The 25620-nt window shown below is 40.3% G+C and overlaps 1 protein-coding gene and 1 pseudogene across 1 annotated transcript in view; one reads left to right on the top strand and one right to left on the bottom strand.

Moving 5' to 3' along the window:
• LOC131777387 (mucin-22) overlaps positions 1 to 12005 on the top strand; it is a 21884-nt gene extending 9879 nt beyond the window's left edge. The window contains 19 exon segments of the mRNA XM_066160889.1: positions 279 to 367; positions 1168 to 1410; positions 1703 to 2013; positions 2335 to 2474; positions 2872 to 2960; positions 3766 to 4002; positions 4297 to 4607; positions 4916 to 5055; positions 5443 to 5531; positions 6332 to 6574; positions 6870 to 7180; positions 7502 to 7641; positions 8041 to 8129; positions 8912 to 9036; positions 9038 to 9149; positions 9454 to 9764; positions 10040 to 10179; positions 10650 to 10770; positions 11542 to 12005. Of these exon segments, the coding sequence (XP_066016986.1) occupies positions 279 to 367; positions 1168 to 1410; positions 1703 to 2013; positions 2335 to 2474; positions 2872 to 2960; positions 3766 to 4002; positions 4297 to 4607; positions 4916 to 5055; positions 5443 to 5531; positions 6332 to 6574; positions 6870 to 7180; positions 7502 to 7641; positions 8041 to 8129; positions 8912 to 9036; positions 9038 to 9149; positions 9454 to 9764; positions 10040 to 10179; positions 10650 to 10770; positions 11542 to 11748 (3448 nt within the window). The 3' untranslated portion in view covers positions 11749 to 12005.
• A 2856-nt stretch (positions 12006 to 14861) lies between these two features.
• LOC131777334 (uncharacterized) lies at positions 14862 to 24972 on the bottom strand (annotated as a pseudogene).
• Positions 24973 to 25620: the final 648 nt, after the last annotated feature.

Genomic DNA, 25620 nt, shown 5'->3' with positions numbered 1-25620 from the left:
ATCTTGCCTTAATAGCGAGAAGTGGTTGGACAATCGTCTCCATTGATCCACTGTCCTTATACATAGCATGTCTTCACTTTTATGGGAGGAGTTCGTTCGAAAGCTGTTAGCTTTTCCAGTGATACCGTCCATCCCACTATCTGACATCTCCCCGTCTGATCTTGGACTCACTGCGCCTTGATAGCGAAAAAAGAACGAAAAACTGTTTGCATAGATCTATTGTCTATTTAAATATGAAGTGATTCCATTGACAGGCTATAATGAATTTCTTTTTACAGGAAGATTTATGAAAAGTTTGGTGTAGTGACGTCGTTTACAGGCACTTACAGAGCAGATAAATGGTCTTTGAGTTTAAGTTCTTCAAACGGTACCTAATTCGTTACTATTAACCCATTACTAAGGATTATTGATTCTCTAGTAGGTTTTGCGATGAGGAAATCACTGAAATTTTTGATCGGCGCAAAGCTGTCCGTTGTTTGAGAAACGAATTTTTTTTCCACAAGAACTGACATTTATGATAAAAATTGATAATAATTTCTCTGGTACATTTGCCTTGAAAGCTTCAAACAAGAGGTAGGCTGACTGGAGAGTAGCCTATAGCAGCTGCTAATAATCTATATGCATCCAACGGTGGATGTAAGTAAAACAGGCAAACCTTCGACTATGACCAGGGTCAACGCCTCATAGTCTTTTTGAAGGGCAATCCCCCTTCCAAATTTTGGAAATGTAGGGGTGAACCATACAGTACCAAGTGCTTAAAGTTACCTCCCAATGATTAATAGATTTTCCCTGACTGAGACAAGTTATTTATTTGCACTGCATGACCTCATCATTTATTTTAAGAGCATGGTTGTACGTGTGGTTTATTATATAAACCTGTGACTTACCACTCTGTAACCTTGACATAACTAAACAGTCGGAGGACCTTGATCAAAATAGATATGGACTTCGAACATTGATAGACTGAAGTGGGTTGTTAGAAATAATATATATTTAACGGAACACTGAAATGCACAAAATATTTTGCATCTTTCATTTATGCCGTCGCCTTTTAGAAATTACCTTACAGGTCAGGATGAGCCGTTGAATAACAACTGCTTACACCCAAATGACCTGATACTGACGGCCACATCATACATGATTTGCTTTTGTCTCCCTCTTGAAAAGGGTTGGGGTCTAGTATTGTGAGTAGCAGCACGTCCTCAGCCACCACCGTCATCACCAGCACCACAAGTACACCCACCACCACCATACCGTCTATCTCATCCACAGCCAAGCTTCATCGCAAAAAATGTTACTGGTGGAACAATGGCTATCACTGCTCCGGCCTATATGGCACAAAAACAGCTGCCTGCATCGATGGGTACTGCGTCTGCTCTTTCCAAGACTATGATTATCATACTTGTTTGCGTAAGATTCCCTTTGCTGTTTCTTTTTATTGTGAAATTTTCAATGTGGACGGCTTCTGCCAAGAATGGTTTTGTCCAATATAACAGATTTCAGAATCTTTTAAGGTAAATGCATTGACACTCAACCATAACGATGCAGGCTGAAGTTTACGTGCTGGAAGATATAGAACTGACTTCAGCAGAATTGAACTGTCTAATTAATATTGAATTCCTTTGTTTCTCCATGTTTTGCCGGGACCTTAGTAAGATCTCAACATGCATTGCCGTTCTTTTTTTTTTTAATATGTCCCCAGCTGATACAAAAGGATGCAAGATATCAGTGGATGCTGCTACATCCCTCGGTAAACCTCAATATAACAACCAGCCCCGGCAGCCTACCTACAGCTGCACGCCTGGCAGCAGCAGCTCCAGTCAGTATGAAGTGCACGTATTATCTGTTTACGAGGTTATCAACAGACGTCCCCCGACCGCTGGTGACGCTACTGTTAACATCTTCAGCGGTGGTAGGTCAGACAGACCTCTTGTACTTGTACTTGCAAGTTACGAACCTGTAAATTGGATCTTAAAGTTATCATCGGACGTCACAATAAGTAGGGTGATACTGGTAAGTAGGCAACAGAGACAATTATATGATAAATAAATCTTTTCGACAGAGGGGTCACTTTAAAAATCATCCCTTCAACCTTCTCACCTATATGTTGAAACCCTTAATCTCTCGACCTAAAAATTAACACCTAAACGGCTTAAAAAAAGCCTGCAAAACTATTCTTTGTATATTCTTTGCTAGTATTCGTTTTGTCAAGCTATAAATCAATCATGGGAGATTTTTGGAGAACCAACAAAAACTAAGTTAAATGTGGAAATACAGACTGAGAAAAGGTAACACAAGGAAAAAAAGTTTATATCTTTGTTTCTCTCTTTGGAGGTTGCATACTACGTGGATAAAAGTTCAGTCAGTGGCGACGTGGACCAAGTACAGGCGATTGAACGAAAGAGTTACCGCGTCTCGTGGCCGACAGGATTTGGTAGTGATTCAGGCGGTGGAGATACAGTTGGGCTTCTTAAGTAAGAAAACAGAAAGAGGCATTGAATGTTTGAAATATGCCGCCTAACCCCCTTGCCTCCTCGGTGCTGCCGTCCTTTTCACTACAACTGTCGTAAGGATTTTAAAGTCAACCTTAATAGCGAGAAGTGATTTATATTGGACAATCGTCTCCATTAATTCACTGTCCTTATACATAATATGTCTTTACTTTTAGGAGGGGGGGGGGGGGTTCGTTCGAAAGCTGGTAGCCTCTCTAGTGGTAACGTTCATACCAATATCCGATATCTCTCCTTCGGGTCTTGGAGTCATTGCGTCTTGATAGCGAGAAATGAACGAAAAATTGTTTGCATTGATCCATTGATTATTTAACAGGGGACTGATTTCATTGACCGGCCATATTTGAATTTCTTTTTACAGGAAGATTTATGAAAAGTTTGGTGTGGTGACGTCGTTTACAGGCACTTACAAAGCAGATAAATGGTCTTTGAATCTACGTTCTTCAAATGGTAACTAATTGATTACTCTAAACCCATTATTAAGGATTATTGGCTTTCTGGTAGGTTTGACTATGAGGACATCACTGAATTTTTGATCGGAGCAAAGCTGTCCGTTTTTCGAGATACGAATTTTTGTTTCCACAAGAACTGACATTTATGATAAAAATATATAATATTTAATTTCTCTGGTACATCTGCCTTGAAAGCTTCAGACGAGGTTTACAATATATCAATTTGAGGTAAGCTGACTGGAAAGTATCTTATAGTAGCCGCTAATGATCTATATCCATAAAACAGGCAAACCTTCGACTATGACCAAGGTCAAAGCCTCATAGTCTATTTGAAGAGCAATCCCCCTTCTAAATTTTGGAAATGCAGGGGTGAACTATACAATACCAAGGGCTTAAAGTTACCTCCAAATGATTAATAGATTTTGCTGACTGAGACAAGTTAGTTAATTGCACTGCATGACCTCATCAGTTATTTTAAGAGCATGGTTGTACGTGTGGTTTTTTATATAAACCAGTGGCCTACCGCTCAGTAACCTTGACATAACTAAACAGTCGGAGGACCTTGATCAAAATAGATATGGACTTTGAACACTGATAGACTGTAGTGGGTTGTTAGATATAATATATATCTAACGGAACACTGAGATGCACAAAACAGTTTGCATCCTTCATTTCTGCCGTCGCCTTTTAGGAATTACCTTACAGGTCAAGATGAGCCGTTGAATAACAACTGCTTACACCCAAATGACCTGATACTGACGGCCACATCATACATGATTTGCTTTTGTCTCCCTCTTAAAAAGGGTCGGGGTCTAGCATCGTCAGTAGCAGCACATCCTCTGCCAACACCGTCATCACCAGAACCACACCTACCACCACCATACCGTCTACCTCATCCACAGCCAAGCTGCATCGCAAAACGTGTTACTGGTGGAACAATGGCTATCACTGCTCCGGCCTATATGGCACAAAAACAGCTGCCTGCATCGATGGGTACTGCGTCTGCTCTTTCCAAGACTATGATTATCATACTTGTTTGCGTAAGATTCCCTTTGCTGTTTCTTTTTATTGTGAAATTTTCAATATGGACGGCTTCTGCCAAGAATGGTTTTGTCCAATATAACAGATTTCAGAATATTTTGAAGGTAAATGCATTGACACTCAACCATAACGATGCAGGCTGACGTTTACGTGCTGGAAGATATAGCAATGACTTCAGCAGACTTGAACAGTCTAATTAATCTTGAATTCTTCTGTTTCGCCATGTTTTGCCGGGACCTTTGTAAGATCTCAACATGTATTGCCGTTCTTTTCTTTTTTAAATATGTCCTCAGCTGATACAAAAGGATGCAAAATATCAGTGGATGCTGCTACATCCCTCGGCAAACCTCAATATAACAATCAGCTCCAGCAGCCTACCTACAGCTGCACGCCTGGCAGCAGCAGCTCCAGTCAGTATGAAGTGCACGTACTATCTGTTTACGAGGTGTTCAACGGACGTCCCCCGACCGCTGCTGACGCTACTGTTAACATCTTCAGCGGTGGAAGGTTAGACAGACCTCTTGTACTTGTACTTGCAAGTTACGAACCTGCAAATTGGATCTTAAAGTTACCGTCTGACGTCACAATAAGTAGGGTGATACTGGTAAGTAGGTAACAGAGACCATATATGATAAATAAATCATTTCGACAGGAGGGTCACTTTAAAAATCTTCGACGTTGAACCTTCTAATCTATTTGTTGAAACCTTAATCTCCCGACTTAAAAGTTAACACCTAAATGACTGCAAAACTATTTTTTGTATATTCTTTGCTAGTATTCGTTTTGTCAAGCTATAAGTTGATCATGGGGGTTTTTTGGAGAACACGCCAAAAGCTAAGTTAAATGTGGAAATGCAAAATGAAAAAAGGACACAAAGAAAACAGGTTTATATCTTTGTTTCTCTCTTTGAAGGTTGCATACTACGTGGATAAAAGTTCAGTCAGTGGAGACATGAACCAAGTACAGACGATTGAACGAAAGAGTTACCGCGACTCATGGCCAATAGGATTTGGTAGTGATTCAGGCGGTGGAGATACAGTTGGGCTTCTTAAGTAAGAAAACAGAAAAAGGCATTGAATGTTTGAAATATGCCGCTTAACCCCCTCGCCTCCTCAGTGCTGCCGTCCTTTTCACTACAACTGTCGTAAGGATTTTATACTCATCTTGCCTTAATAGCGAGAAGTGGTTGGACAATTGTCTCCATTGATCCACTGTCCTTATACATAGCATGTCTTCACTTTTATGGGAGGAGTTCGTTCGAAAGCTGTTAGCTTTTCCAGTGATACCGTCCATCCCACTATCTGACATCTCCCCGTCTGATCTTGGACTCACTGCGCCTTGATAGCGAAAAAAGAACGAAAAACTGTTTGCATAGATCTATTGTCTATTTAAATATGAAGTGATTCCATTGACAGGCTATAATGAATTTCTTTTTACAGGAAGATTTATGAAAAGTTTGGTGTAGTGACGTCGTTTACAGGCACTTACAGAGCAGATAAATGGTCTTTGAGTTTAAGTTCTTCAAACGGTACCTAATTCGTTACTATTAACCCATTACTAAGGATTATTGATTCTCTAGTAGGTTTTGCGATGAGGAAATCACTGAAATTTTTGATCGGCGCAAAGCTGTCCGTTGTTTGAGAAACGAATTTTTTTTCCACAAGAACTGACATTTATGATAAAAATTGATAATAATTTCTCTGGTACATTTGCCTTGAAAGCTTCAAACAAGAGGTAGGCTGACTGGAGAGTAGCCTATAGCAGCTGCTAATAATCTATATGCATCCAACGGTGGATGTAAGTAAAACAGGCAAACCTTCGACTATGACCAGGGTCAACGCCTCATAGTCTTTTTGAAGGGCAATCCCCCTTCCAAATTTTGGAAATGTAGGGGTGAACCATACAGTACCAAGTGCTTAAAGTTACCTCCCAATGATTAATAGATTTTCCCTGACTGAGACAAGTTATTTATTTGCACTGCATGACCTCATCATTTATTTTAAGAGCATGGTTGTACGTGTGGTTTATTATATAAACCTGTGACTTACCACTCTGTAACCTTGACATAACTAAACAGTCGGAGGACCTTGATCAAAATAGATATGGACTTCGAACATTGATAGACTGAAGTGGGTTGTTAGAAATAATATATATTTAACGGAACACTGAAATGCACAAAATATTTTGCATCTTTCATTTATGCCGTCGCCTTTTAGAAATTACCTTACAGGTCAGGATGAGCCGTTGAATAACAACTGCTTACTCCCAAATGACCTGATACTGACGGCCACATCATACATGATTTGCTTTTGTCTCCCTCTTGAAAAGGGTTGGGGTCTAGCATTGTGAGTAGCAGCACGTCCTCAGCCACCACCGTCATCACCAGCACCACAAGTACACCCACCACCACCATACCGTCTATCTCATCCACAGCCAAGCTGCATCGCAAAAAATGTTACTGGTGGAACAATGGCTATCACTGCTCCGGCCTATATGGCACAAAAACAGCTGCCTGTATCGATGGGTACTGCGTCTGCTCTTTCCAAGACTATGATTATCATACTTGTTTGCGTAAGATTCCCTTTGCTGTTTCTTTTTATTGTGAAATTTTCAATGTGGACGGCTTCTGCCAAGAATGGTTTTGTCCAATATAACAGATTTCAGAATCTTTTAAGGTAAATGCATTGACACTCAACCATAACGATGCAGGCTGAAGTTTACGTGCTGGAAGATATAGCACTGACTTCAGCAGACTTGAACTGTCTAATTAATCTTGAATTCCTTTGTTTCTCCATGTTTTGCCGGGACCTTAGTAAGATCTCAACATGCATTGCCGTTCTTTTTTTTTTTTTTAATATGTCCCCAGCTGATACAAAAGGATGCAAGATATCAGTGGATGCTGCTACATCCCTCGGTAAACCTCAATATAACAACCAGCCCCGGCAGCCTACCTACAGCTGCACGCCTGGCAGCAGCAGCTCCAGTCAGTATGAAGTGCACGTATTATCTGTTTACGAGGTTATCAACAGACGTCCCCCGACCGCTGGTGACGCTACTGTTAACATCTTCAGCGGTGGTAGGTCAGACAGACCTCTTGTACTTGTACTTGCAAGTTACGAACCTGTAAATTGGATCTTAAAGTTATCATCGGACGTCACAATAAGTAGGGTGATACTGGTAAGTAGGCAACAGAGACAATTATATGATAAATAAATCTTTTCGACAGAAGGGTCACTTTAAAAATCATCCCTTCAACCTTCTCACCTATATGTTGAAACCCTTAATCTCCCGACCTAAAAATTAACACCTAAACGGCTTAAAAAAAGCCTGCAAAACTATTCTTTGTATATTCTTTGCTAGTATTCGTTTTGTCAAGCTATAAATCTATCATGTGTGATTTTTGGAGAACCAACAAAAACTAAGTTAAATGTGGAAATACAGACTGAGAAAAGGTAACACAAGGAAAAAAAGTTTATATCTTTGTTTCTCTCTTTGGAGGTTGCATACTACGTGGATAAAAGTTCAGTCAGTGGCGACGTGGACCAAGTACAGGCGATTGAACGAAAGAGTTACCGCGTCTCGTGGCCGACAGGATTTGGTAGTGATTCAGGCGGTGGAGATACAGTTGGGCTTCTTAAGTAAGAAAACAGAAAGAGGCATTGAATGTTTGAAATATGCCGCCTAACCCCCTTGCCTCCTCGGTGCTGCCGTCCTTTGCACTACAACTGTCGTAAGGATTTTAAAGTCAACCTTAATAGCGAGAAGTGATTTATATTGGACAATCGTCTCCATTAATTCACTGTCCTTATATATAATATGTCTTTACTTTTAGGAGGGAGGGGAGGGGGGTTCGTTCGAAAGCTGGTAGCCTCTCTAGTGGTAACGTCCATACCAATATCCGATATCTCTCCTTCGGGTCTTGGAGTCATTGCGTCTTGATAGCGAGAAATGAACGAAAAATTGTTTGCATTGATCCATTGACTATTTGACAGTGGACTGATTTCATTGACCGGCCATGTTTGAATATCTTTTTACAGGAAGATTTATGAAAAGTTTGGTGTGGTGTCGTCGTTTACAGGCACTTACAAAGCAGATAAATGGTCTTTGAATCTACGTTCTTCAAATGGTACCTAACTGATTACTCTAAACCCAATATTAAGGATTACTGGTTTTCTGGTAGGTCTGGCGATGAGGACGTCGCTGGAATTTTTTTTTCGGCCCAAAGCTGTCTGGTTTTTGAGATACGAATTTTTGTTTCCACAAGAACTGACATTTATGATAAAAATTGATAATACTTAATTCCTCTGGTACATTTGCCTTGAAAGCTTCAAACAAGAGGTAGGCTGACTGGAGAGTAGCCTATAGTAGCCGCTAATCATCTATATGTATCCAACGGTGGATGTAAGTAAAACAGGCCAACCCTTGACTATGACCAGGGTCAACGCCTCATATTCTTTTGGAAGAGTAATCTCCCTTCCAAATTTTGGAAATGCAGGGGTGAACCATACAGTACCAAGTGCTTAAAGTTACCCCCGAATGATTAACAGATTTTCCCTCACTGAGACGAGTTAGTTAATTGCACTGCATGATCTCATCAGTTATTTTAAGAGCATGTTTGTACGTATGGTTTTTATATAAACCTGTGACCTACCGCTCTGTAACCTTGACATAACTAAAAAGTCGGAGGACATCGATCAAAGTAGTTATGGTCTTCGAACAGGAAATAATATATATTTAATGGAACACTAAAATGCAAAAAACGTTTTGCAATTTTCATTTATGCCGTCGCGTTTTAGGAATTACCTTACAGGTCAGGACTAGCCGTTGAATAACAACTGCTTACACCCAAATGACCTGATACTGACGGCTACATCATACGTGATTTGCTTTTGTCTCCCTCTTGGAAAGGGTTGGGGTCTAGTATTGTGAGTAGCAGCACGCCCTCTGCCAACACCGTCATCACCAGCACCACACCTACCACCACCATACCGTCTACCTCATCCACAGCCAAGCTGCATCGCAAAAAATGTTACTGGTGGAACAATGGCTATCACTGTTTCGACCTATATGGCACAAAAAAAAGCTGCCTGCATCGATGGGTACTGCGTCTGCTCTTTCCAAGACTATGATTATCATACTTGTTTGCGTAAGATTCCCTTTGCTGTTTCTTTTTACTGTGAAATTTTCGAAGTCCCAGTTCATGTCATGAATTCATATCTCAGGCAGCCCAACATCGCACATTAGTATTATCATTTTAAGTTAAATACATTGATACTCAACCATAACGATGCAGGCTGAAGTTTACGTGCTGGAAGATATAGCACTGACTTCAGCAGACTTGAACTGTCCAATTTATCTTGAATTCCTTTCTTTCGCCATGTTTTGCCGAGACCTTAGTTAGATCTCAACATGCATTGCCGTTCTTTTTGTTTTTATGAATATGTCCTCAGCTGATACAAAAGGATGCAAGATATCAGTGGATGCTGCTACATCCCTCGGCAAACCTCAATATAACAACCAACCCCGGCAGCCTACCTACAGCTGCACGCCTGACAGCAGCAGCTCCAGTCAGTATGAAGTGCACGTATTATCTGTTTACGAGGTTATCAGCAGACGTCCCCCGACCGCTGGTGACGCTACCGTTAACATCTTCAGCGGAAGAAGGCCAGACAGACCTCTTGTACTTGTACTCGCAAACTATGAACCTGTAAATTGGATCCTTCAGATACCATCCAACATCACTATAAGTAGGGTGATACTGGTAAGTACGCAATAGAGACTACTCAATCCTGTCACCTTCTTCTTGAAGCCTTGACGTCCTCAAATTCCAGATGTAAACCTAGGGAATGACCGTGAAATGCACGTAAAACTATTCGTTAGATAGCCTATGCTAGTATTCGTTCAGTCGAGCTATAAATTAAACATGAAAGCTTTTTTCCGGGAACATTCCAAGAGCTAAGTTGAAAATGGAGAAGCAAACTGGAAACAAGGATGCAAGGAAAACAAGTTTATATCTTTATTTTTCTTTCTTTGGAGGTCGCATACTACGTGGATGAAAGTTCAGTCAGTGGAGACGTGAACCAAGTACTGGCGATTGAACGAAAGAGTTACCCAGGCTCATGGCCAAGAGGAATTGGTAGTGATTCAGGGGGTGGTGATACAGTAGGGCTTCTCAAGTAAGAAAGCAGAAAAGTGTATTGATTGCATGTCATATGACCCTCCCCCTCTCCGAACACTGATACATAGAGAATTGAAAATGATGGAACATGACTCTTGACCAAGAGTTAAATGACGCTATGAAGTACAGTCTGACATATATTTGCTGGACCATTTAAAGAAATTGTGTTTTTTTTACACATATATCATATTTTACATATATATCGGACACTTTGACTGACTGACCAGGCTCCGGTTACTCGAAGGTAGGATAACACTATCCACTGGATAACAATCTATCCGGTCGATAACGGCATAAGTTTTGCTATCACTAATCTTCCGGACAACGATTTATCTGTTAGATAGCGTTATCCGCCTTTTATACAACTGGGCCCAGATCTGATCGAAAAAACTGTCTCGATTGATCTATTGATTTGCTAAAAAAATCATTAATTGGTTTGTTTGAACATGCTTGGATTTCTTTTGATAGGAAGATATACGAGAGGTTTGGTGTGGTGACGTCATTTACAGGCACTTACAGAGCAGACAAATGGTCACTGAATTTATCCTCCCAAAGCCATGAGAAAAAGACGAAATCCTCCTGTCACGAGGTTAGTAACCGTAATGATAAGTTAATATCATCATCATCATCATATTTTTATTTGCCTTATTTCCAAAATACAAAAAAATTTATTTACAGCGGTTATAGCTAGAAGGCGAGGAGACCCAGGAAGCCACCGGGCTTATGAGAGAGCCATCTCACTTACATTAATAAATAAAGTAAAGAAAAAGTGCTGCGAATGTGCGGCTAGACTCTTGCATTTTCGTCTTAAAACTAAGAAGGTTTGACGAACAAGTGACTGAAACAGAAAGAGAGTTCCAAATTTTAGGACCTTGGTAAAGAATTGTAAATTACTTGTGATTTGCACAAATGCGTTCGATAATTACTGGCTGTTCTGGTACTGTTCTGGTAGTTGTGAATTTGGCTATTCGTTACAAAAAGATTGAGAAGTAATGGAGGCAATAAGTTATTTCTATAATAAAACATGAATTTGGCGATTTCAAACGTATTGACTTGGAAAATATCTAAAATTCCTAGTTTGGAGAATAATATGAACATCATCCGTTTATACCTAAGCGATCGAGAGTGAGACTCATCATTATTATCATAGTCATCATTAGCATACTCGGGGATCGGTCATTATTTATGCCAGGATGGGGAAGGAGGGGGAGGGTGGAGAATGCGATCCTCCCAAAACTCCTCTCCACCTACTGCCCCACTCATGCGATGAATAAGAACTGATCACTCGTTGGAGCGAAATATGAAACAACCAGTTTTGTTCCAACTGATGTCTTTTTCTAAAGTGAGTATTGTCTTTCAGGTCGTTGAGAAGTTAAGCAAGAGGATTGAATTGCTGTCTGAAGAAGTAAAGAATCATAAGATGAAAATCATCTCTCTCAAGGAAAAGCGTGATGAATCGTTTGCCCCTCAAATTTCGTCAGGTGGACCCATACAAAAGATTCACAGGAATCTAGCCAGCATTTTTGCGATAACAGTACTAACAGCACATATTTATTTGGTGATGTGAACCTTTTACATTTGAAAAAGCTATGAAATTAAGACGCATTCTGCCGTAAACGTTGTAAGAAGAGGCCTAAAGATTCCAAAAGTGCTGCTAAATTTAACAGTTGTACGTTCCCTTGCTTAAAAAGAATGGAAACACCTGCATACAACTCTTTCTGACCACTCAGTTGTTTGTAAGTTAACTCTTGCATTGGAATCCTTAACACCACTTCTTACGATATGGTTTGTAATATTTTCAATAAAATCGTCACATTTGAGGAATCTGAGTTATCTTTATCACTTTGCCTGTATCTATAGGAACCCAATGTTAACTACTAGAGAGCGGCAACAAGAAAACTTGAGATGCGATGAACTGTAAATTCTTTTTATTACATGAACAACGATTCGCTGAAATCAAATGCATAAATTCGCTGAATAAATAATGGTAATTGAACTGAGTGAAGTGCAATTTGGGCTGGTATCATACGCGTGATTTCAAAATCGAACGAGCGTGCAGCGCGAGTTCGATTTGAAATCACAAGTATGATTTCAGACCAAAATTGCACAACACGAGGTTCAATTACCACTTTATTACACCCCTTTTGAAATCGCCCAAATACAGGACTTGGTCAGTTCAAATATTTTATTGATACAGTACTGAGCCGGTTCGAGATTAAATTCATCCATTTTTGAGGGGAAAAAATGAGAGTTTTAGAAACAGAAGTTGCGAAATTTGCCACATGATACTCTTTGTCTTTCATTTTCCTGCAGTTTGATTGGTTACTTTAAATAAGCCTTGAAATCTGATTGTTTGTTTTGTTCTTATTATAGCCTCTTCATTGGCCGGGAAAAAGATGCGATTTAAAGCAAAAAAAAATGGTGCGATTTGTGAATAAATTGAACCAGTTAGAGCCAATCAGATTACAGGGACCACCAGTGATTTCAAAATGGGTGTAATAAAGCAAAATAACGACCGAATCACGAAGGATAAGAAAGCTGCACAAAAACCGATGGATACTTACAAGTTTTTTTGTGCCTTGTTCTGCTAATAACAAATGAAATCTTGTTCGACAATCTTAGCAGAATCTAAAACTTAAACACAAAACAGACCATGTGTCGAAAACTTGTTATCTTATCGTGACTGCAAAAATATGTAACCAGCGGTACAGGTCGTAAATTACTCACTGAAATATCTTTTTGAATCAGGTCTCAGACATTTACAGTATCTCTTAAGAAAATAACACCTTGAGAAGCTCTGGACGTTCTCAACTTTCGTAAATGGCCGGCATGATGTTATTTTTCTGAGAATAGATAGTGGTTTGATACAATTTGAAAAAAAGAAAAGGAAGTTCAGAAAAATAGAATTTCACCGATTACTGAGAGCTTGGAAAGTGAAGTAAATAACGAAAAGAAAGCGTATTAGTAATCGACTCACTACAAGAACCATATACTGGACAACTTCTTATTGATAGATCGACCTTATTCATTCTCAAGTATTCGCTACAAAGTCTGAACCCTTTACAGTCTAACATAAGTATAAAAGTATCCATATCCTTTGTAATTTTTTTTTCGTTCATTTCTTCAGGTGTTGACGAGGAAAATTTGTTTAATCAAAGTTTCCTAGGTTCGCAATTATTTCCCGTTATTCTCACGATCGTAATGAATGACTCAGCAATTTTACTGTGAGGTTAAATCAGATGGTGGTCCCTCTTATGGTTTGAAAGGTGAACATGGTGACGACAAAACAAGAATAAACTAGTTGAATGAAAAGTGCTCGTTGATACCGTGTGGATTAAAAGTGCACACTTAAACTTTCCCCTTTTAAACATCGATCAGTGGGGCGCAGTTGTGAGAGAAGATTAAAAATTTACAATATTCGCACTTGGTACATTAAGATGTTAAAATCCACCGCATAACCATTTGGCTCAGTTTACGTGAAAACTCAACGATGGATGTTAGACACTTCCTCAGACTTTCCTGTGTAATTTTTGTGATGAAGAGAACAGTGTGTGTAAACTGACGTCATTGATCTAACTTGTGAAGATTGCGCAACAGTTGTAATCCAGGTTCGAAGGTTTGGTTGACGGAAGGAATTCCTTGTCCTTCCACGTCCTAGAATTGAAGTGGTTCACACAGTCGAAAATCCTTGACATACTAATAAGCTTGACCTGCCCTTCTGTCATGTCGCTATCAAGTCATGTCGCTACCTTCGAGAGGAAAGTCCCAAAAACTCAGTTACCACTTATGCTCATGGCAGGCAAGCGTACGGTCAAGGTTATCATTAGCTTCTCAAGGAAAACGAAATATAGCAATTAATGAAAAAAAAACCCCGTAAAACTGTGCCAATCAACAATATAACAAGACTTTCACTTCACAGTAAAAAAAGTTTAACCTTCAAACTCTGTTGGCATGGCAATCGCAGTAGTTACATCCCACCCAAAAAGGAAATTTTTTTTCGAACTACATTACCCATAATAACTTTCCTCAGTTGTGTTATCTTTTGCCAACAGGGCATCCGAGCCAGTATGACGCCTGCGACTGACACTTGCAAGTACTCATGGATCAGGGACTTTAAGATTGGGGTGTTGTTTCGATTACCGCGAACGGCAAACGTCAAGTTCTCATTTAACGTAGCTCTTAGCGCGCAGTTTAAAACTTGTAGGTCTCAGTTGAACGTGAGGAGTGCTGTTTTGTGGTAAGTGATTTACGAAAAAGTTCTTCTCATACTTCAAGACTCTAAATTCACGTAATCACGTTTTCTGCTTATGTTTCCTTCTTTTATTATCTGAAATACCCTCTGACACTTAAGTGTTTTTGAAACAACAAAACAGTGGACAGTTGAAGCGAATCTTCGCATCTACTCATAGATATTGACAGATTTAGACACTAAAACTACAACCTTTCTTTGAAAGATGTCTAATGGTAAGTGTAGTGGAAAACGGGTCAAAAGCATTGGGTTCGAGACTTGGACGGGTCATTGTGTTATGTTCTTGGGCAAAACACTTTACTCTACAAAGTACTGGCGAATTGTCAGGGAAGCCCGGCTGATGAAATGCTGGGGGGATAATCCTGCAATAGATTAGCTTCACATCCAGGGGGGAAGTAGTAATATTCCTAGTCGCTTCATGCTAAGGAAACTGGGCTAAGGTTCGGCTGGGCGGGCCACTTAGCTCACGTACAGACTTTTTTTTTTACTAAAACAGCGCTTTTATAAAGCGTTGGAACGGCTAAGACCTTTAACTCTTATTAATGTTTTGTTTGAACGAAAAAAACCGACAGCTGCATACAATGTCTCTATAGCTACATGCTCACAGGCTCGCCTGTGTATCTCATACTTCTTGGACATCATGGTCCTCCATGAGAAATTCAGCGGCTTGTGCTTCAACGCATGCTCGGTAACCTTCACGATGATAGGCGGAGAATTGCAAAGGTGTGAAAAATTGATTGGCAGTAGAGGTGTTTGGGAACCTGTCACAGAGGAGCTCAGACAAACCGCTTAGGCAGGACTTTTTGTTGCAGCACTCACAGCAACAGAAGGTCAACTTATCGACTTCCTCCCCAGTCAAATACGGACTATTTCCCCAGTCATTCGGCTCCAGATTAAAACCAAATTCTTCCCAGGTTTTGACCTCGCTTTGATCACCGTTGCGTGGACTTCGTGGCCTTATCATCATAATTTCACCTTCACCATCTTTGCCACCGTCATCTTTGTAGTACTCAACTTTAAATCTAAGCGGAAAAGAATGAATGCTTTTAGTCAATTTGAAGAGCTCATACAACCTCCATTGAATCAAAGGAACTCTATGGATTAACCTCTAAGAGTGACTAGCACCTAATTTCAACCTTACTCCTGAATCAAACATTTAGGCCACGAGGATAAAGTAAGTTATCAGCAACTAATGAAGCTCTAATTGAATTGATTACTGAACAAATGCTCGTGGCCCAATGCCTTTCAATGCCTTTTAATGCCTTTCAAGCTATGAAGAACGAGCCGCTAGACTGCTATTGACAACGGTGGAGTCTTGCCATCACAAACTTGAGGCCATATCTTCCCTTACATTAGACTTGAAACAGTGTATACCACTGATATACCCTGAATATCTCGAGCCCACATCAACTGATTGGTCCCTAATTGAAGAGGAGTAGGAGAAGGATCGAGATACAAGGATTTCAATGTATTTTGAATTTCTTACTATAATGAAAAATTCTTCTACCTGACACAACTCTTCTCTTCCAGGATGTTAGTTTTTTTCTGTTAGTTATGGACACATTCCCCATGTAGACAATTTCTTACTATCGAAGGTAAAAAAAATTGGTACATGAGAAAATACATACCTGTAATATCTTGGTTTCCTTTTATCCGGTTTATTTGGTTTTACGAAGGTGTCTAACAGGTCTGAAATGACGTCACGACCTCCCTGGCCAATAAACGAACAGTTTAGCTCGGTACGAGCGAGCATCAGTGCTTTCAGAAGGTCATCTCCATACCTCTTCTCATCAGAGGTGTAACCACCATTCACTACAACAATTTTCTTGAGTTTTTTCTTTAATAATGGTAGAATCCCGGTATTTTCCATGTGGCCTCCGTCGCTGAGTAGCATCACAGGAGGGGGTACGGGTCCGATGTTCTCAACGGAAAGGGTTTCTCTGACAAACTCCACGAAAGACACGTGTACAATAAACCACCTTTGAAAAAAGACGCAATAGATCAGGAATGACGATCTGGGTTACAAGGTGTGTTTTTCAAACTGTGGGCGATGTCATTAGCGAACCTGTGCCTTGTGGCATGCGACAATTTCAATATACTACCAGGCAGCAACATCCTTTCTTTGCAAGAATTTTTTGACACCATAATTATACACGGCGTTGAGTGAGTACTCTTTGCTAAACACAGCACGAGTCCCCTTTGAAAAATCCTGACTTCGCCCGGGGGCAGTAAGTTACAAGAACGAAAGAAAGTTATTTACTAGGAGCTATATTCATAGCAAACACCAAATTCACCAGAATAGCGTCGGGTAGTCATCTGTTGAGATTTAACTTTTAAATCTTGGGATCGAAAGGATGAAGAAGAAAATGTTTTGTATGAGTTTAGCTTGGGATCAACGGTTCGGTTCAAAAGCTATGCACAGTTGTTCGAAAAGCGGTTGGCGATAATCCAGGATTAAAAGTTTAACGTGTTCTTGAAAGCGTATTTATTACGGCTTACGTTTTGAGCGGTTTCACCCTAGTCCAAGAAAAAACTGAAGGAAAAAAAACTGCCTGCAAGGCAGCAAAACAAAATAAAAAACTGTTGGCCAACCCTCGGTTAGCTTAATCGTGCTTTGAACAACCCTGCTCTCAGGACTTTTCAGTGTTTGTTGTTGTACGTTTAGTGGGACGAGAGCAATCCGAACCAAATGTTTTGCTTCACCAACATACGTCAATGGTCTGGAAGATTCACACCATCCTCTCTAAAGGTAATAAGTGCTTGAACTACATGCGTCATATTCACCCACGTTTTCTGACGTTTCGCGTGGTTTGTACGCTTTTACTTATTTCAATTTCGGTCCTCATTAACTCCTTCGAACATTTAATTTCTTCTGGCCTGTTCCTGCCATTCGGTTAGTAAAATGGAGCAAACTAGAAAACGGCGCGGAGCAAAACCGAGAGAGGCTTGGGTCGGTTTCTCAGAGTTCTTTACGCGACCCGACCCAAGACTCGCTCGTTTTTTCTCTACTTCGCTATTATTGCGGTGTTTACTATCGTGCCTCGTTTTGCAACGACTGAATTCTGTGATTTCCAAAGATTTGTACTTAAGCGGAAATTGAACTCCGTATCGCGCAATTTTGATCTGAAATTATACGTACGCTCGTTCGATTTGGAATCACGCTTATGATTTCAGACCTAATAATATACATGAAAAATTATTCAGTCCTGATTGATTAAGATAAATGCAGTTTTCAGATAATTCAGAGCAGAAGAGAGTTAATTCAGTGTAGAAGAGGGTTAATTTAGTGCAAAGAAAGTAACAAACCAAACATTCTTATTGGTCAATAATCAAATAAAACTCACAGATAGCAATCAAATGCGAGCCTTGGATGTCGCAACAAAATTTGAAAATTTGAAAATTTGCGAGCGGAACAATGGCAGACGTTCTAAATAGATTTTCTTTCGCCACCGCAGCTGAAAAACAGCTCAAACAACGAAAAAATTGTAAAAAGCACTGCTTTTTGGTTGTCGGTTTGGAAAAAGCGGTGTTTAGAGAAGGGAATTGCCAAGGAAATCGAAAATTACGAGCCAACCCAGCTTAACACTTTGCTCGAGCGATCCAACGCCGAAATGAAAAAACAAACATGGTTAAACCTCGGAAACGACGATTCCATTTCATCGAGAGTGATTCGGACACAGACTGAACAATTGACTTTGAACTTTTTTGCCCCTTAAATATGTGAGGATATCACTGCATATGATTGTTTTAATCGTAGGCGGTTTTTTTGACCGGTTTGAATAAATTATTTTTTCACTTGATTCGCGCGCTTTGCTTATGCTTACTTATGATAACCTATCTCGTATTTTATTATTTATATTATTAACACGTAATCACATGATTTTTCTCGTGCAATTTGGAATAAACAAGCACTTGTTAATTTTTTCAAAGACCACAAATTGCACGAGCCCGTGGGGCGAGTGCAATTTTGTTAGTCTTTAAAATAATTATTCGTGCTTATTTATTCCAAATTACACTCGAATTGATGTGATTACCACTCACTCCACTCAGTTCAATTACCATTATTAAGACATTCAGTCAGTGATATGTGCACTAATTTACACAATGCTGACCTGGCTATCTTCTCCCATAAGTCTGGCATCTCAGCTCCTGTGTCGGCGAAAGCTCCGATGGAGGCCAAAATCAGGTGAATTACGAAGAATACAATTACTCCAACTTCAATTGACCTTTCACCGCCGCTAGTGAAATAGACCGCTGGCACAGCGATCAACGGAAGACCCCGGAGGAAGTTTATAAGAAGAGGCAGAGGCTGTTAAAAAGACATAAATGAATAAGAAATTGTGCTGCATTATTTGGTTATCTAATCATTTTGATCGCGTTGATGAATCCCCATATAAGAGAAAACACTTACTTGGAGCGTAATGAGAGTAGCAAACTGATTTCATACTTCCCCAGAGAGAATCACCCTATGATACTGACTCTCCATTTGGATTTTATTCCAACAACAATCATTCTCAAGTTTGAGCGCTTTTCGATCGAGTGCCGTAAAACCAGGACCAAAAGATTCACGAAGGCCAATCGGAGGAAAGAAAAAATGCAAAAAGCGTGGGAATCACAAGTGGCCAAGCTGTGTTTTGTTTCGGTATTTAACTCTGATTGGTCGAGAGCGAGGATGGCGTGAGTTTTCCAGACCAGTTACATGGCAAAGTAAAGCACAAGCAAAGAAATCCCGCATTATTTTCGACACAATTGAAGATAGCTCTACTTTTAGACCTTTAGCATCAAGTATCCCGAGAAGATTCTCACCTTCATGATACAGGACTCTTCTTTAACCGCCTTCATGTCACTGACCATCGAAGCCCCCATTTCAAATCCCAAAATCGTAGAAAGACGCATCACTTGTAGAGCATCGTCATACTTTGAAATTGCTGCCGCAGACGTGGCCATGGCGTCATCTAATTCCACATCTCGAGGATCCAGCTTACCTTCAAACCGATTGACTTTCGATGGATCTTGGTCTAAGCGCTCAATTGCTTTAGGCGACATTGTCAGTATGTCATAATCTCTGTCAGACCTGGCATTTTTCTCCCAATTGTGGACGGTCGTGTTTGATATTAACTCAGGTTCCGTGCCACGGAGGTCGGAAAGGTTCAAGGGTCTTGTCTCGGGTGGCTCATTATTACATCTCTCTTCATCATCGCTAAGGATGTCCATCTGTTGGTCTGTGTGCTGTTTGGACCTCTGTCTTCGGTTCTTCAGCAGACATGTCCACAGGGGGCAGAAGATATCTTGGAATATCTCAAGGCATCCCCTTGTTCTTGAACTTTCTTCTGAGTAAAAGGCCTTACGAAGTTTCCATCTGCAAATTAGAACAGTTCATGTGGTTAAGTGAGTGGGAGGAATCGCATGGTTTTCAGAAAGAAGTAAGAGGGATCAGTCATCGCCAACAGAGTATCAAGGAGGAACTGCTGACTGCCAGTGAAATGCTAATGAAGGGAGGGGGGGGGGGAATAAGAATATTACGTAGCCTTTCAGGGAGATGAGGTAAACTTTATCGTGACACATCCATCATGTGGTTACACATCACATCATGTGGTTAAGTGAGTGGGAGGAATCGCATGGTTTTCAGAAAGAAGTAAGAGGGATCAGTCATCGCCAACAGAGTATCAAGGAGGAACTGCTGACTGCCAGTGAAATGCTAATGAAGGGAGGGGGGGGGGAATAAGAATATTACGTAGCCTTTCAGGGAGATGAGGTAAACTTTATCGTGACACATCCAAAGTCCTTCCATCCCCCCACCTCTTCCCCTTCCCCCCTCCTCATAAATAACGACCCGTTCCTCACCTGTTAAAGACATGGACGAGCCTCTCGCGTGATTGTCTCAAATATGGCACAGACCACAAGACACACCCAGAGGCAAAGAGCAGCTTATTAAACAGTCCATCAGAATACCCAACACAAACAACCTCGGCGTCGTACACTCTCCAGTAGATGATGTAAGAATAGAGATAGATTATAATGCCGTAGGACGTTTTGTCCCGGAGCATAGGAAGGACGAACCATAGTACAACACCAATCACCACAATGACTGCCCGACTCCAAAGAGGGATTTCAATGAAGAAATCATTTATTGCAAATGGAAGGAAAGTAAAACAGAAAAACAAAAAGAAAATTGTCGCGAAAAGTCTGAAATATTTAGACTTATTGTCAGACAACTTTTGTGACAGAATGTAAAAAGTGACAGAGAGCGCCAACAGAACTGAAAACAGGATAGTCTTAGCAGCAGGAACGGTTCCTTGATGAGAAAGACAGTGCTCGCGGCTTTATTGAGCTGTAACGTTGTGGTTACTTGCAGAAGGGGCTACTGAAGCGTGATCACAATCCAGTTTGGCGCGAAGTAACTTTCCGAAGAGGTCATCGATAATGAAGGCAAGTGGAAATGCGTATGATCCATATATGACAATCGGTTCGATAATGGTGACAGTAAGCAGTAGAAAGAACATCATAATCGTATCAAGGATTCCTCGACATGGCTTCTCCCAGTTACAAAAGTAACCTGCTCTTTGTCGCATGTTGTCAAAGAACTCTTCATGCCATTCTTCGTTGCCCTTTGCTTTCTTCTCGTTCCTGTATTTCCAATCCAAAAATGCCGTGCCTGTGTAACCACCCCCTGACACGCAGCTCAGGTAGTGTATTTTTGCTCTAACCTGGAGCAGTCTACGCAGGACTCCAGAGCATAGTGCCGCTGACCGTATGCCACCACCAGAAAAAGCCACGCCAGTTTCGTAGGGATTCATGGTACCTAAGACAAAAATGAAATTGGTAATCAAATAATCATAGAATGAACTCAGAATTTCCAGTCGGCAAATTCTGCGTCACGATTATTAAGAGCTCAACGTAGTCTCTACAGCTCATTGTTAAAGCTTCAGAGTGCAGAACCCGAAGGTCTGACGCTCGATTTCTTATTGCGACTCATGTGGAACCCGTCCTTATTATCGCCTGAGGGGTGGGGGGGGGGGTAGGAGGATTTTGATCGTGTCACAATAAGTCTACCAGATCCCTCTGAAGATTCCTTTTTTTTCTCCTGAAAACCATGTGATCTCCATAAAAATTCTCCCACTCCTACCCCCCATTACCTAAGGCGATAATTAATGACTTTTCATCAGGAGCTCATGCTTTTCACCAACATTTCTTTGTTTCCAACGCTCTTTCATGACGAAAAACCATCTTTCTCTATTTCATTACAGAGCTCAAAATTTACCATAATCCTTATACTGTTTAAGAAATTCTGAGTCAAAATTGTCATTCGGGTATCCAATTCCGTAGTAGGTGCCGGATACACGGTGGGCATGAGCTTGTATCTTGAAACTCTTTTCCTTATTCAGGCCAAAGAAGTGATCTTCGTTTCTCATTTCTGACTCGAACTGCTTCTCACAGGAGACCAATCAAATACTTTCTTTGCTAACGATCGCAAAAAATCAGATCTTAATTCGTTAAAGAGGAATACCTTACCACATTTGACACTGAGGCGTTTAAAGAGGATACTAAACTCGAGATCATGAGGGGTTTGGCTACATAGAATTATTGCAAATTTATGACAAAATGCAAAAGAAGAAGGTAATTTAGTGTTAACAACTGGGTTGAAAACGTAAATTAGCCACCGTAAAGTGTAAAAAAGCTGACGTTTCGAGCGTTAGCCCTTCGTCAGAGCGATTAGAAATTAGATCTGTAATCGCTCTGACGAAGGGCTAACGCTCGAAACGTCAGCTTTTTTACCCTTTACGGTGGCTAATTTACGTTTTCAACCCAGTTGTTAACACTAAATTACCTGCTATACTCTCCCACCGACGTAGCACCACGGTTTCTTTAGAAACTTGCCCCTTTATGCAAAAGAAGAAGTTTTAGAGCGCTTTTAAAAGTCATTTTTTCTCATAATGAACGCCGCCCAAAGCGATTTTTAGCTACGAAGTTAGTTGGTTTTATTCCTTTATTTGCGGACTTTCAGCCGACTCCTTACCTACCAGAAATTCTGATCTAGCGTGATTCAAGTGACTTTATTTTGAGGGAATCTTACTCAGTGTCCGCTGACTGAAGGAAACGTCAGCTTTTTGCATTTGACTTTAGCAGAACGCTTCCTAATTTGTGGAAGTTCCTTTCACTTCGTGGGTAGTCCTGTGTAACCAAGGCGAAAGCTCTTCGAATTTTTTCAGTGGTCATCTCCGATTTCCACGCCATCTTGAATGACTTAATACTCATGTTCTACTGCGCACCGGTCACCTCGTGCCAAAGAACATTTGATAAACGACTCAACTTTAATAGTTAGCGCAATTATTGCTTTGTACAATACAGACCTGCAATTTATTTTGAAAGCCGCCACAAAAATCAGGTAGGGTTCTCCTGGAAACACACCCCTTTGTTTACACTTTACTTCAAGACATACGCACACATTTTCGGGTAAAAAATATAGACATTCCCGATAGCAACGACTGATGAAAAGCAATTTATTCAAAATAACGGTGTTCAATAGTGGTAGGCCTTTGTTTGTTTGTGTCCACTAATAACCTTGTAAACGAAAAGCGGAGTTGTGCCACAAGTGGGAACATGAAATATCAATATTATCGGGGAACAGTCAGTCGAATGAAATTCGTTCACGGTTTTGGAAGGAATTAAAGGCCCATTTCCAACCTTGATGCAACGCGCGCCGCGACCCAATTCCCTGTAATTCGAAATTCCCAGATCACTGAAAACCTTCTAAAATCGTCTTTCTCAAGAGCCATCCTGTGTCAACTGTTTTACGGTAAATACATTCGCCGTTCGTCATTTCATAGTTTTCTTACAGTATTCTTACAGTATTCAGAATTTTGTCCAGAAGAATCCGAAAGTCGGCGAAAAGGACAGCGTTCAAATTTTTTCACTTTCTAGAAGCGCTTGAGGATTCTAAAGGAAAGAAAAAATACTTCCAAAAGAAATTGGTATTTTTCAAAGAGAAATATGGAAATATCAGACTGCCGGAAGTTTAGTTATTCGAAGACCGTGTCCGGTAGTGTCTGGTGAAAATTTTCTTAGTGTCACTCTTGGATCTCTTCGCACTTTGTAAACAAGGTCAGCGAAATGGAGAACGTTGGAATTTTTTCACTTTCTAGAAGCGCTTGAGGATTCTAAAGGAAAGAAAAAATACTTCCAAAAGAAATTGGTATTTTTCAAAGAGAAATATGGAAATATCAGACTGCCGGAAGTTTAGTTATTCGAAGACCGTGTCCGGTAGTGTCTGGTGAAAATTTTCTTAGTGTCACTCTTGGATCTCTTCGCACTTTGTGAACAAGGTCAGCGAAATGGAGAACGTTGGAATTTTTTCACTTTCTAGAAGCGCTTGAGGATTGCGTCATAAAGATCTTACGTACTTTATTCATCTTCTCCCACACTCTGTTTCCACATTTGGAACATTTCTTATCAAATGAATACATAGAGCGATTGTTACGTTTTTTCGAAACTCGTATATGGTCGAGGTCACAAACGTTATGAGGCTCTCACGTCAGACCATGGAAGCAGAGCTTATCCTTCGTGTTAACTAATCGGGAGTCAATCGCTAATTAATCTTTTCATTGCAACTGTTAACCAAGAAAACCTATATCAGAGCTCATCTATGAGAAGCGCGGCACTCACAAATCAGAATTCGGCACCTTAAGATTTGGAATTGTAAAGCCAGGAGAGCGTTTATTTAAACAGGGTGACGCTAATTAATTTCAGACTAAAGCAAGTGACTACAGGGCAAAACAAAAGTATCTTAGCGATCGTTAAATTAAAAATTGAATCTAAATGGAATAAAGCAAGTTAACGCTTCGGAAGGGACAAATGTTCAGTTAATTTGAAGCTAACTCTTCAATTCAAGTCATGTCTCTTTGTGGGTCAAACTGTGAATAATTGCCTCAACAGACAAAATAAGTAGTCCATGGAGGAGGAGAGATTGCCTGTACACCCGATCACCTCTCTTTTCTCTCTCTCTCTCTCGGGGGACGTGATAAGAGAAAGTAAAACAGCGTAAGATTTCAAGTATCTTGATTTTCGCTAGCCACACGCTAATGGAAGGTCGACACTCAATACTTGCAAAACCGCCCGAGCGTGTTAGTATTAAGCCGAATTTTAGGTTTTAACCACTAGAACAAATGTTTAGCGACCATAAACTAGTAATTAGAGACTAGAAGCCCGAGATCTGAAAATAAAAAAAACTCATATCTGAAGAAAAACAAATGTGGACAGCTTAGAATTTCAGCTCTCAATCTGCTTACATTGTCGAGCTTATGGAGTGGAATTTAGGAGTTTTATCAAATGATTTTGAGACTCTGAGCCTTTCATAACCTTAGCAGGCCTAAACGCTCCTGATAAAGAGAGACTAAATGATACATACCGGTGCTATGTAGATTTTCTTTCAAGATAACCGCAAATGTCTGCAACCGTCTCCTGCAAAATCTCAACCTTAGCTGTCAATGGCCTCAAAATAAGAAACAATTTATATTTCGTCCCGACTGTTTACTTTTGTTTCACTATTACGACTGTCAATCACTGAAAAGTTTTCCGTGATTGACAATCACGTAGTCAGCTCGTGCAAAGAACCTCTGGCCGTGACATGCACGCGAATGAATATAAACTTTTTTCCGTCACGTGTCAACATGCCGACATCTTAGACGTGATACCTTGGAGAAAAATTCCATTCTAAGACTTTATTTTCTCCAGTCAAGTTAATTTCGTTTTGAAAAAGTGTACCCATTTTACTTTATTAGTGCATATTGTACTCTTCAGATGTGCGTAATCAAACTATTTTTATCACCAGAGGAAGTCAATGGAGCATGTCAGAGCGTTAATTAAGCCCGATCCAAATATCAAACAATGACGAAACAGGAAGATGAGGTCAAAGGAGCTAATGAGTTTTCCATCAGCTGCAAATATTTGCGGTGGATCACATTATGTAGCTTAAAACCACACGATCGATCGTGGTCATGATTAAAGCCACAAGATCACGTAGAATAGAGAAGTTTTCGATGTCGAAAGTGTAGAAAGGAAGCTAGGGTTTCATTTATGATTTGGTTTGCAACTAAGAAATTCTTTACGGTGGCCAATTTTCATTTATTTACATTATCAACTCAGTTGAGAAAACAAAGTTATCATTTAAAACCCCCGCAACCGATGCAGCAG

Source organism: Pocillopora verrucosa, chromosome 14 (genome assembly GCF_036669915.1).
Source record: "Pocillopora verrucosa isolate sample1 chromosome 14, ASM3666991v2, whole genome shotgun sequence".
Taxonomy (NCBI): domain Eukaryota; kingdom Metazoa; phylum Cnidaria; class Anthozoa; order Scleractinia; family Pocilloporidae; genus Pocillopora; species Pocillopora verrucosa.
Note: the sequence above shows the minus strand (reverse complement) of the source record. Positions and strands in the feature narration are given on the sequence as shown.